Raw genomic sequence first — 13,981 nt, 5'->3', positions numbered from 1 at the left:
CTGTGCCATATCTGTCATGGAAAAATTGAGTCTATACGACATCTGCTTACCTCATGATATGATATGTTAGTTTATTTATATTGCCCCTATACATAATGTGTTTAAAAGCGCTTCAAGGCAAGGGAGGCAACAATGGAAAATACAATGACATTCTTACAGGCCATGAATAGTAAGGATGTGAAATTAACTATCGTACTCAGCCTGACGACACTTCAGATAGTGCAAGAGCTAAGACATAGATAAGGAAGGGAGGGGAGAGTGGGAAGGAAATAGAAACGGACAGGTGACTACCGTACTAGATCTGACAACATTTCTAGTAGAGCCAAAGAAAAACAAAAGGTGAGGGAGTGGGGTGCAGAAGGGGAGGGGAGGAACAATACAAGCGACTATTGTACTAGGCCTGACGACATTTCAGATAGTGCTGGAGGAGGGGTGGGGGCAGGGGGAGGGAGGAGGAGACAGACAAGGATGCTATCATACTAGGTCCAGGGACAATTCTGATAGAGTAAGTGCATAGAAGAAAGTAAGGGGAGGAGGGAAGGAGGGAAGGAGATAGGAAAAGGGAGAAAGGGAGAGGAGGAGAGTACATGAGTAAGCTGTCAAAAAAAGTGGAGATGCAAGAAGGGAGAGCGAATACAATTGCAGAAGTCAGTATACAAGATGAAGATGGGAACAGAATGATTCAGGGCCACCATGAGTACAAGATGCAAAGGAAGTACAGCATGAGAGTTGAGAAAGGGGGACGCACTGTGAATCAATGAAGTCCATAAAAGTCAAATCCAGCCTTGTTATTTTGTTATGTTAATGTTTTTCACACCCCGAAAGTGTAGCGCAAACGACCCCAAAGGCAACCTGGTGCTAAAAGCTGAAACCAACGATCACGAAAGACGGAGAAGGAAGGACTAGAACAGTAAGGTTTCTAATGCCTTCCAAAATTGCAAATGCGCAGAAACCATAAGCAGGGATGCGGGAAGAACAATCCAGATGACAGCAGCTCTGAAAGAGAAGGAACGTCCACCAGTTCTAGCTCGATAGACACCGGGGACAGCCAAAAGAAAGCCCCCCCCCCCCGAGCGTAATGCACGAGCAGGAACATATGGCTGACATTTTTGCTGCAGGTACTCCGGGCCGACACCATGGAAAGCCTGATGCAACAGGCACAGACACTTAAATTATTCACCCAACAACAGGTCATTGGGCTTTGTTCGTGCTGGTAGAGAGATTCCCAGACCCCCCCCTTTGTTTTGCATAAATTAACTTTGGGTCTCACCCTAAGTTACCAGGGCGATCCAGACGTGGACCCCTTGCTCACTGTTCTTAGAGAGGCACAGCTTCACCTCACTGATGATGCCCAACAAGGCTGAAACACGTGTATGGGGTTGCTGTTGGTACTCTTGTTCAGAGGAGAATTGCCTAGCATTTCGGTGCTGGACTGCCCCTGGGCAGGACAAAGACTGACATGCAGGGGAAATGTCTTCTCTGTGAAAGGGACAGTGAGCTAAAGACTTGGTAAAGTCTCTCCCAGGGGTTATTCAGCCAAGAACAGGTCATTGGGCTGTGTTTGTGCCGGTAGAGAGATTCCCAGAACCCCCTTTGGTTTTAAATGGACACGCTTGGCCACCGGAAGCCAAGGAAGAAATCTCAGAACAGGGGAAATATGTTCCCGAAAAAGGGTGCCTGTGGCAAGGCGTGTGGCCAAGTTCTGAAGAACCTTCAGGTGCCGTATCAAGTAGTCTGGTTGAGCCAAATAAAGAGAATTGCATTAGTCAATCTTGCTGAGGACTGAAGAAGAGACCACAGGGGCTTGCAGATCGATAGGAATAAATGCAAGGACCTTCTTGAGAATTTTCAATTGAAAATGGCCGGATTGACAACTGCGCCAACCTGAGGGGCCATAGACAAAGAAGCAGAGAATTTAACCCCTAAATTCTTCACCACCGAGGCAGCAGTAACCCACAACCAGAACCTTGGTCTTGTCGCCATTTAGTTTGAGCCAATTCTCGGCCATCCAGCAACCCATGGCTATTAGACAATCTCGCAGCTGAGAGGCATGGGCTGGTTGAAGAAGATCCAGCCTAACCAAGATCTGCGTGTCATCAGCATACGAGTAGCATCTAAAGCCGTGGGCGCGGATGAGAGCAATCAGAGGCCAAATATAAATGTTAAAAAGAGTGGGGGACAGGGCAGAGCCCAGCGGAACACCACACAACAGAGCCAGAAAGGAAGGGTTGAAGCAAAAGACGCTGTGACCGATCAGATAGAAAGGATTGAAACCAGGCAAGGATCGGACCTGCCAATCAACCAGCAGCTAAACGTCTGATCAGGATGGGGTGGTCGATAGTATCAAAGGCGGCTGACAGATCTAACAAAATCAGCGCCGCCACTCCACCCTGATTAGCAATAAGTGTAAGATCGTCAAGCACCAAGCACCAAAACGGTCTTGGTGCCCTAGCCAGGTCTAAAGCCCGACTGAAAATCATCCAACAAAGATGTGTACTCACAGAAACTCACCAGTAGGGGGGACACCAAGGATTCAAGTAACTTCATACTGAAAGGCAGAAGGGAGATGGGGTGAAAATTGGCGAGGACCAAAGGGTCTAGAGTTGGTTTCTTCAACAGAGGAATAACCGTTGCACATTTAAGCCTGGGGGAATAGTCCCCATCAAACAGGAGCAATTCACTGCCGATATCAAATAGGGCAGAATATGAGGAACAATGGCCTTTACCATAGACAGAAGGAGAACATCAGTCGGGGAAGCAGATTTTATGCCAATAACCGCAGCACTAACATCACTGTCCGTGAAAGGATGAAAAGAGTCCCACAACGCAACAGTAAGGGACAAAGTCCCTGAGCGGGAAGACTCAAGAGGAACGGGTATATCAGTAGAGAAATTGCAGTCGGTAGAAATAAGATCCCTGTGTTTTTCAATCTTACAGATAAAAAATGTAGCCAACAGGTCACAGCGATCTTGAGATGCAGGAATAGCATCAGCTGGTTCTCTGACCGATAAAGTGCCAACCACCTTAAAAAGCTCTTTAGGCAGTGTAATTGCATTTTCGATTTGAGGGGTGAAATACTTCTGTTTTGCTAACTTAATGGCCACATGCATTTTTCCTAACTGTGTCCTATTGCTGTGCGCTCACTGCAAATGTCATCAAATACTTCATCAAAATAATAATGTGTGATTTACTATTACAAATCTTCTTCATTCATTGCATTCACATGTTTCTCTCTTCTCTCAATACGTGTTTCCCCATAGTCAATGTCCCATGGTTCATCAGGGGAGAATCTAACGACAAACAAAGAAAAAATGTACAATTATTTGCTAAACCTCTCCAGGGTACCTTTACAACTTTGCTCATATGAGCTATTATCTAAGTGCCACTTTTAGTTAAACTTTCAGGTACTTACTCCGAGTTTCACAAAGATCTCCTCTTCCTTAGTTTCCAATTCGTTTTCTCTTCTCTATCTGTCAGTGATGTTTATGCATTTTGGTATTCTGTTACCTTAAAATTAAATGGTTTTATGGTCATTAGCTTCCATTTCGTTCTGTGATGCACAATGTTTAGCTAGTATCAGATTTCTTTACCTTTTTGTGGTCTGAAGCACTATGTTTGGTTCTGAGATAGAGCAATGTGGGTGTTTTTTGTATAGGTCATAAAACAGTTGCCCTTACATGCTGACAACTGGTAACTATCAATCATAGGCAAAGGACTTGCCCAGGAAAAAGAACCTAAATATTGAGCGAAATCAGTTAATGGCCACATGATATAAAGCAGTAATAGCGCAGAAGGCAGTCCAATCACTACCACGGTAGGAAATGCGCCATTTACGTTCTGCTTGCCTACGTTTAAGGGGAAGAGCCTTCAGAACTTCGCTAAACCACGGTTGGGAGGGCCGCCTACAAGCTTGAATCACCTACAGAGGAGCAAGAACATCTGCCGTTGTGGTGAAAACCTGCGATAAAGCGTCATAATTCCCAGAAGAAAGTGCCATACAACTGGTATTAATAAGGGCGGCGGTCATAGAAGATTCCACCGTACGCCAGTTGTGCTTCTTGATAAGGGGTTTATCAACAATGAAAGGGTGGACAGTACATTTCAACTTGAAAGGAACAATAAGGTGATCAGACCTGGTGATACATATAGGAGAGGAAACAGTAAGGGCATCATGTTTTCCAAAAACGAAATCAAGCTGGATGCCCAAAACATGAGTAGATTCAGTGACAGACTGGATAAAGAGGAGATACTCCATGGCAGTAATCAGTTTGACAGTGATTTTGTCTAAGGGGTCATTACACTTATAATTAAAATCCCTAGCGACAATCAAATCCCCATATTGAAGCTGGAGTGAAGCCACAAGACCCGTGAAAAAGTCAACAAAGTTTGCATTATAGACCAGAGGGTGATAAACCAGGAGGAAGTACAGGGTCTTAGAGGCAGACAAAGACATGCGCACTGACAGTGCCTCCAACCTACAGAGGGGAGGTAGTGGCAGCACAGTAGAGGCATACAAGGATTTATATATAAAGGCAATGCCACCACCAGGATGAATACCAGTCCGATCTGCCCTCAAAATATCATAGCCAGAAGGGAGCATAGCAACCACAGCTGGCCCAGAGGAAGGAGTAAGCAAAGTTTCACTAACAAACAAACAATCCGCCTTAAGATCAGAAAGTATATCAAAACAATCCGCAGCATGAGCGGCTAGAGATCTCGCATTGCACAGAAGGCAGTTCAGACCCTCCAGGTTGGCCACCTCTGTATGCACAGAATATATAGATTTAAGTGAGAAGCCAGAGGGCCAACAAGTCGCTGCAGGGGCTAACGCGATTAGTAAATCCTGTTTTTTCGAAGCCCCAGCTGGCACACAAATAGAAGACCCAACTTTCGGTCCCTGACACAGGCGTGCCCACAGCGACCGACCGCTGCGCCACCGGCTAGGGAAACACATAATTGGTAAGTACAGGAAACCACGTGACCGCGAGTAGAGCGGTCACTGAAAAAAGACTACAGGTATAATGTCTATGTGTAGAGGAGATAATTTGTGTCAATGCACCCCAATGCCGTAATAGGCAGAAGTTAAAGCACACACACAGGAAGTTTTGGGGAGCAGGCTGGAGGGGGAGTAGGGTAGTAGAATCAAGCAAAACAGGCAACACATGTGTGCGAGAAAGGGGGGGCACCAGGGAGCATCATGGGGGGTAAGAGAGGGTGGGGATGGCCTGTGGGGACATAGGGAGAAAACACATGTTGGTGCATGCTTACCTGCTGTCTGAGCAGGAGGTCGGCCCTGGATCCTCCTGGTCCGAACAGGTCCAAACAGGAATTGCCCTTTTCTTTGTCTGCCCTTCACTTTGGACGCCCGGGCGAGAGACCCCCTTCATCTAAGAGTAAAGAGCAAGAAGAAAAAGGCAGGGCTAAGAAGGTGGGTGGTGCTTAGACCAGGTGACCTAGATCCACTTGCACCTGCTCCCCATCTGCAAAGGAAAAGAGGGTGGAGGGCTCCTTAAGGGAAAAGAGCGGTAACCATGAAGGCACCCGGTGGGTGGGTCTTGCTAAGTGGGGAAAAAGAGCGGCAGCCAGGAAAGCACTAGGTGGGCGGGGCTTAGACCAGGTGACCTAGATCAACTTACACCTGCTCCCCATCTGCAAAGGAAAAGAGGCTGGAGGGCTCCTTAAGTAGGGAAAAAGAAGTAGGGAAAAAGAGCGGCAGCCAGGAAGGCACCGGGTGGGTTGGCCTTAGGACCCTAAACTTATAGAAATATATGCCAGAGGTTACTATATCTTTGTAACGGATATTGAGAACATACAAAATAATTGATTGTGGTCTCATATATTCTCATGCGATAACCAGAAATTGTACTTTTGTACCTTTTATATCTGGCAAATGATTCTGAAAACCCATTTGGCAAAATCTGATAATAATGGAATTTTTCTTTTTTATGAGATTGTTATAAGATTTTATAAAGATTTGTAGGAGGAATTTTTTATAATAACGGGTAGAAATGTAGAGGAAATGGATTTCTATATTGTATTATTGTAATAATTTATTGTAACATAGCAATTGATGAAATATATTTATTTAATGAGCATTTTAACCTGTTGTCAGGAATATAGTTCTATATTGATATAAGGTATGGTATTTAATTTTTTCGTCTCTAATGTTGTCGATTTAATTGGGTAAATGGTTTTTTAACCAATAAACCAAATAAAACATTTTTTTTCCAAAGATTTGCTTTGTTTGCACCTCAACTGGTCATTTTACAAATATTTAACCCAAACGGATTCTTCAAATGCCTCACTTTTTTTTCCAAGAGTCACATGATAACATGTTGAATATCTTGCCACAGTGATCATTCCCTCCAAATAGAGTGTATTTCACAGTCCAATCACCTTTTACTTCCTTTGACAGGTAATGACCTTGTATTATGCACCTTCAACGGACAAAGCTGCTTCATGCAAGAAGTTTGATTTCAGTGTTGTCATGGAAAACGTACCAGATGGTAAATTATTCCAAATCATTATTTTTATGTTCTTAAAGATGCATGTCCACAGGTCAAATGTGTTCTTTTCACTAGTACAAACTGACTAGCAAATAGAACACCTGGTTGTGTGGTGATTATTGTAAAACTGACAATGCCGGTTAATCAATAGCATTTGTTGGGGTGGTCAGGAAAGGTCCCACTGAGAAAGAAAGGTTCACATTGCACGCGCCATATTGGTGCTTGGGGGAGCGGAGCAGTTGGCGCGATGTTGCAATTATTTATGCATCCAGCGTAGTGAATGGGCTATGTATTACTTTAAGTGTTACTTCGTGTTTAAGTGAACAGGAACGTTTTGAGGTGCTTTCTGAAGACACTGTAGGATGGTTCTCTGCGTAGATGTAGGGGTAGCTTGTTCCAGTGAGACGGTGCCCGGACTGGGAAACTGGAGCCTCCCGCTTTGGCACGTTTGAAGCATGGTGTGAACCATTTTAGATTTGCACGCTTGCAGCAAGATAACTGTCAAAATTGGCAATGAAATATAAACACAATCTAGATATTGTGTGCTACAAAGTGCCTAGAAGCTGGGCAACGAGTTACATAACGCTCATGCGAGGAAGGGGACTTGTCACGAAAAATCCTCTGTGAAGAAGAAGACACAATACTTATACAAATGCATGCACGCTGCTATACATACATAGGGTACATAAATAGGGAATTTACAATTCTACATCTAGTGGGCTCTTTTTATAAATTGGTCAGGGGTTTGTAAGGTGAATTCTATGTGACTTGGGAAGCCGGCCTAGGGTTTTTATGGATTGGTAGTATAACGGAAGGAAGATGTAATCTTTCAGGTGCAATGGAGCTTGTTATTTACTGTTCAGAGGGATCCGGCCATTTGCTTTCTGAGCAACAATAAACTTGGCGAGAAGTGACGCTTGAGGTCAGAGTGACCGATACTTCATGGGTTTCGATTGATTTCTCAGGATGTGACCAGAGGCCATGCATGTTGAATTGGTAGTCATTTAGATTAGAATTTTCCGAAGACGCCAGCAAATTGGAGTGGGTGAGATGGTTAACGCCAGTTTAAAGGGAACCTGTTTATTCTTCCCCTCCTCATATTGTTTGGATTACCTATTTTTGTATGTGAATGTGTAACGATGTGATGATGTCACAACCTACTACGGACAAATCCTAAAAGAGGTTATGTTGTACACATGAGCTGAAGATGGTAGTTCAGATATACATGACCAATGAGAATGGGGTAATTGGAAAAAGATTGGATTTCTTATGTAAATGTCTTGACCAATCACATGTGGGGGGTGGATTGTAATATTTATTTATTTTTTTATTTATTCACATTTGTTGAGCGCACATCAGACCGAAGGCATCGTGGCGCTAGTTAGTGTTGCTTACTTAGTTACATTCAGTTCATGTAGATATACTTTTTTTACAGATATGCAAGTGCAGCAGGAGTACATGAAAACGGGTTTAGTTGAACAGGGCAGTTTTGAGCTTTTTTCGGAAGGAGAAAAGAGATGTGTCAGCTCTGAGGTCAGTAGGAAGGGAATTCCAGAGTTTAGGTGCGAGGAAGGGGAAGCCTATACCTCCTGCTTTAGTTCTGTTGATGCGAGGTATTGCTAGTTGGTTCGTGTATTGTGCTCTTCTAGGTCTTGTGGATTGATATCTACCTATCGTGTCAGATAAATAAGAGGGAGCTGTGAGGTTGATACATTTGTGGGTGGTTGTGAGAATTTTGAAGGAGATACGGTCTTTGACTGGGAGCCAATGAGCTGCTATTCTGGCTTGTGTGATGTGTTCTCTTTTTGGTATACTGAGGGCTGCTCTGAGAGCGTTGTTTTGAGTAGTTTGGAGCCTAGATAAGTTTCTTTGGGAGGTTCCGGCTAGGAGCGCATTACAATAGTCTAGCTTAGCTCCTATAGTTGCTCGGGCGATGGAGAGGCAGCTATCCTTGGTTAGGAATGGTTTTATTGCGTTAATGAGTTTAGTAGTAAGTGCTGAGGCCGAGACTATGGCGCTGACTTGTTTGTCCATGGATAGTGTTGCGTCTATGTGAACCCCCAGTGTTTTGACTGAGGATAGGACAGGGATGATACAATTGTCTATGTTGAAATTGATGTACAGTGGGTTGAGGTTGGTGAGGGTGGATTTCTGTCCTAGAATGAGGATTTCGGTCTTGTCCCCGTTCAAGCAGAGGCCGTTAGTAGCCATCCATGCTTGTATGGTAGAGTAGATTTGCTGTAGTGTAGAGGCGTCTTGATGATAGTTCCCTGTCAGGGGGAGGAGAACCTGCGTGTCGTCGGCGTAGTTTGTGTACGTGATCCCTAGCGCATCTAGTTTATCAAATAATGGTTTGGTAAAGAGGTTATAGAGCGTGGGGCAGTACAGGAACCTTGTGGTACCCCACAGTGGATGATGGAGGGTGCAGCATGTGCTATGTTGGAGAACACTTTCATCGCTCTTCCCTCTAAGAATGATGTTACCCAGGATGCTGCGTCCTTTGAGAAGTGTGCTGCGTGTGTCAGGTGGCTGGTAAGCGTAGTGTGGTCTACCAGATCAAACGCCGCTGATAGGTCAAGGAGGAGGAGGAGGGCGGGCTTGCCTTTGTCTAGGATGTTGGTAATTTCATTTTTTAAGTCTAGAAGGGCGGTTTCAGTACCGTGTCCCTTGCGGAACCCGGATTGTCTTTTACCTAGGATTGCGTTCAGTTCAAGGTATAGTTGAATCTGTTTGTGGGCGGCCTTGTCAAGTAGTTTCAGGAGGAAGGGGACTGTGGTTATGGGTCGGTAGTTGTTAGGGTTAGCAGGGTCTAGGGTTGGTTTTTTTAAGAGAGGGCGGACCCAGGCCTCTTTAAGGCTGTCTGGGACTATGCCCGTTTTGAAGGATGCATTGATGAAGGCTGTGAGAAGGGGGGCGAGTTGTTCTGCGCAATCTTTGATGATTTTTGGGGGGCATACATCACCCTTACATTGTGATGGTTTGATGTGTCTGAGAATGTCAGTGACCTCGGTTTCCGAAATTTTGGTAAATGCAAATTTGGGCACGTTTCTTACTTTTACATGAGGTTTTATCTGTGCATGTTCACTTTGTTTGGGTAAGGTTTTGAAGTGGTGGGATATTTTGTTTTGGAGGAGGTTTATTTTTGTAAGCATGGCTGATTGAATGCCTGTACACCATGCCTCGTCTTTGACGATCTCATCAGGGCATGTAGGTGGTACGGTTAGCTCTTTGAATATATTGAAAAGTTCTTTGGAGTGGGAGTTGGCATTGGAAATGCGGTTGTTGTAAGTTTCTGATTTAGCACGGAAGATTGCGTCTTTGTATTTTTTTGCTATGGATTTGAAATTAGCTTTTGTGGTATCGCATGGGTTAAGCTGCCAATTTTGTAGGGCTAGGCGTTTGTCTTTGCGCATGGTCTGGAGTTCCTGAGTGAACCAGGAATTGGAATGGAAGGATTTGTTTTCTTTTTTGATTTCTAGTGGGGCAGCAGTGTTGACAGCCATTGTGATGGTGTCTTTGAATATTTCTGCGAGGATGTTGGGGTCATCGGAGAATGGGGGCGCTAGGCAAGGTAGATTGAGGAGTGCACTGATATTGTCTGCAGTGAGTTTTTTAGCGCTTCTCGCTGCGGTCGCCGGCGCTTTAGTAGGCACTTTAGTGCTTATTAAGATAGGGATGTCAAATAGGAGAAGGTTGTGGTCTGTCCATGGGAGGCTAGTATTGGAGGTGATGGCAGTGTTACAGTTGTGGTCTACGATCCAATCTAGGATGCGTCCTTTAATATGAGTAGGTGAAGTGCTCTTTTGAGAGAAGCCTAGGTCTTGGAGGTCCTTGGCTAGAGAGATAGCAGTTTTGTCCTTAGAGTCGTTGAATCCTAAGTTAAGGTCACCTATGAGTAGTGATTTAGTGGATTTTTTAAGGTTGTTTCTTAGGAGGTGATTGACTTGACCTATGAAATTAGCGGTTGGGCCAGGTGGACGGTATATGGTGTGAATATTTATTGTGCTATTTGGAGAGAGTGCTAGTTTGACTGATAGGATGTCTATATTATATATTATATATATATATATATATATATATATATATATATATATATATATATATTATATAAACTATATGGGAGCGTTTTAACTGTTGTAAAAATGTATATAATGTGTCAACTTGTGTGGTACGGATTGACTCAGGTTAGTTTGACTCTAGAGCGTCATCTAGCACCTCGCCCTTTGTACAATAAACTTGCTATACGTACACATGTGCACTTGTTCCTTGAGTAGTGGGCCTGCTTTGGGTTCAGGTGATTAAAGGCCCATTTGCACATTTGGTGAACACAAAGGGATCCCAGGCTTTGAGATGTTGGGGGTCTCCTGTCCGCACAACCCTGCTGCGGCAGCTCTCCGCAGGGACCAGACTTCTGTGCACGATGAAAAAAGAGAGAGGTTTACAGGCACGATATTGGTTAAAGGCATGTCTGTTCCCCGGAGGCATGGTACCGCGGTCCAGCTGTGCAGGGCAAATTGAAGGAGCACCACTTTGGAGCACCTCCGGTTCACGTGAGTGCACTTTTGGGGGGTTAAGCAAGAAGGGAATTAGGGGAAAAAGAGGGTTGTTTCCTTGATTAAAGGGGTTTGATAAGGGTAGAACCAGACTGCGTGTGTGGAGTTAGCCAGGTTATGGTGATTGAAAGGATCAATGCTTTGAAGGAGAGAGTGAACTATCTTATGTTGGAAGTCGTTTGTGCACATGTATTCTCCGGAATGTAGGGGATCTTGAGATAAGGAGTTTCGCTATTTGATTTTTGTCCAGCAGTAAAACATGGGGTGAGTCAATGTCCAAGGATAAAGTAATTGAATCCCAGGAATTTCAATTGTATTTTCAGATGTGCTATGTGCGATGAAGTTACAGTTATTTAGTTTAGAATGTTCCAATGGAACCAGTGACCCGGGGAATGAGATAGTATCGCTCATTCAAAGAGAGTTTATTTACCCAGCCTTCTTCATATCGCTTGGAATATTTATGAAAACCATGTGCAATTAAGAGTTAAGGTTAAAAGGGCTTAGGCTAGTTATTGCTAGTAATGAATTATGTTTGCATACACATGTTTAACTAAATGGTGATGTCATCATAAAAAGATGGTAGTTAAGATAACGACAACCAATAAGTGTGTAGGAGTTGAAGAAAGATGTGATTTCTATGAAGAGGTTTTTGGCCAATCACATGTGGGGGGTGGATTGTAATAAAGTTTCTGGGAGTGTTTTAACTTGCAAAATGTATGTTAGATGTCAACTACTGTGGTTCTGTTGAGACTTGGGTTAGTTTGGTTCTACAGCACCATCTAACAGCTCAGCACCATCTAACTGCTCCCCGGATAATCATACAATAAACTTGCTTAAGGTACAAAATGTGCACTTGTTACTCAGGTGGTGGTCCCGCTTGGGATAAAGTGAATAAGGGGTCCGCCCCCACATGATTCCACTGGATCCCAGGATTTTACTCTTGGGTGATGCAGTGGAGGGTATGTTGCCATTGTCGGGCCCAATGGCTTCTCTAATTGGGTATCTACTGGTGACAGCCAAAATAACGATTGCCCGCAATTGGAAGAATCCTCAAGCCCTATTCACCAAATGTGGTGAGTTGAAGTATGGGGCACAGCTATTAATGACAAACGCTATGATAAGGAACAAGTTACTTACCTGTAACTGTTGTTCTCCAGCATGGGTCTGGCATGGATTCACATGCTCATGAATATTCCCCGTCGTCAGGCCAGGAATCCTCAGTATAGAAAAAAATCAGTATCCGTTTTGTTTCTGATCTGTCTTTCTTAGTAACCAATCACTGGTCTCTGGGTTATACTGCCCCCAGCCAATGACTGCCCTCTCCCTAAGCCCCGCCTCTGGCAGCCATCCTCAGATTTGGTAGCACGTAAAGTGGAAGTATGACCAAGTGAAGCGCCGCAGAGGGGTAGGCGGGAGGGTTCGCATGTGAATCCATGCCAGACCCATGCTGGAGAACAACAGTTACAAGTAAGTAACTTGTTCCTTCTCCAGCATGGGGTCTGGCATGGATTCACATGCTCATGAATAAGAGAATACATAGCAGTACACACATGCACAACCACGGGAGGTGGCAACAGGCTCAACATTAAGCAATACAACAACTCAACATTAAGCAACTCTTACCTCCTCACCAGGCTCACCTTAGGCGAACAGGTTGCGCAGCACTGCTTGGCCGACCCTGGACTCCTCCCTGGAGTCCCGATCGACGCAGTAGAATCTTGTGAAGGTGTGCGTCGACCTCCACGTCGCAGCCCTGCAGTTGTCTAGCAGGGGCACACCAGACAGGAACGCCATGGTAGCAGCGATCGCTCTGGTCGAATGGGCTCTCGGACGGCCGGGCAGCGGTCGGTTTGCCAACCGGTGACAGTGCATGATGCAGCCAGAGAGCCATCTGGAAATGGAAGTCTTCGAGAGAGCCTTCCCTTGATTCACAGTCCCAAAGTTCACAAACAGCTGTGACGTCTTCCGAAAACTCTTCGTGCGGTCCACTTAGAACTTCAGCGCTCTAGCTACATCCAGCGAGTGCAAAGTCCTCTCGGCCGGCGACGGGAAGAAAACTGGCAACACCAAGGGCTCGTTGAGGTGGAAGTCCGACGGCACCTTGGGCATAAAGGAGGGGTGCGTCCTCAGCACCACCCTCGTGTCATGAAAAGTCAAGTATGGAGGCTTGCAAGATAGGGCCTGGATCTCTCCCGGATCTCTCCCACTCGTCGTGCGGAGGTGATGGCCACGAGGAAAGCTGTCTTCCATGACAGGAACTTCAAAGGCGCAGAATGCATAGGCTCGAATGGGGCGCCCATGAGCCTGGTCAGCACCACATTAAGCTCCCACGCCGGGGCAGGACCCTTCACCGGCGGGAATGATCGGAATAGCCCCTTCATGAATTCTTTCACCAGGCGATGAGACCACAAGGACGCCCGTCCCGTAGTCCTGGTATATCGGGAGATTGCAGCCAGATGTATTTTGATGGAGGCGTGAGCCAGTCCTGCTTTGATCAGCGACAGTAGGTACGGCAGTACTTGAGGGGCCGTAATCCGCAGAGGGTTAATCTACTGTGCACAGCACCAGACAGAGAACCTCTTCCATTTATGTCCGTAGCACTTGAGAGTTGAGGACGCCCTGGCCTTTGCAAGAACCTCTCTGCAGTCGGCCGGGATGTCGTACCCTCCAAACTCTAGTGCTGCAGGAGCCAGGCTTGCAAGTTCAGCGACTCCGGGCTGTGGTGAAGAATGGCGCCCCCTTCTCAGGAGAGAAGGTCTACGTCCGTCGGCAGCTTGACTGGTGTGGACGTTGACAAGTCCAGAAGGTCCGGGAACCAGATCTGTCTCGGCCACGCCGGTGCGACGAGGATCATCTTGCACCGGGACCTCTTGAGCTGGTTGAAGAGCCGGAGCAGCAACGGCAGCGGAGGGAATGCATAAA

The 13,981-nt window shown here is 45.5% G+C and overlaps 1 protein-coding gene across 2 annotated transcripts in view; it reads left to right on the top strand.

Moving 5' to 3' along the window:
- LOC138447868 (complement C3-like) overlaps positions 1-13,981 on the top strand; it is a 1,306,650-nt gene that overhangs the window by 1,145,613 nt on the left and 147,056 nt on the right. For both annotated transcript variants that reach the window (XM_069604330.1, XM_069604329.1), the window contains one exon: positions 6,416-6,506. In XM_069604330.1, the coding sequence (XP_069460431.1) occupies positions 6,416-6,506 (91 nt within the window). The remainder of the gene's footprint in view (positions 1-6,415; positions 6,507-13,981) is intronic.

This window comes from Ambystoma mexicanum, chromosome 3q, assembly GCF_040938575.1.
Source record: "Ambystoma mexicanum isolate Mex_15411 chromosome 3q, UKY_AmexF1_1, whole genome shotgun sequence".
In the NCBI taxonomy this organism is placed as follows: domain Eukaryota; kingdom Metazoa; phylum Chordata; class Amphibia; order Caudata; family Ambystomatidae; genus Ambystoma; species Ambystoma mexicanum.
This window is presented reverse-complemented; position numbering and strand designations above follow the sequence as displayed.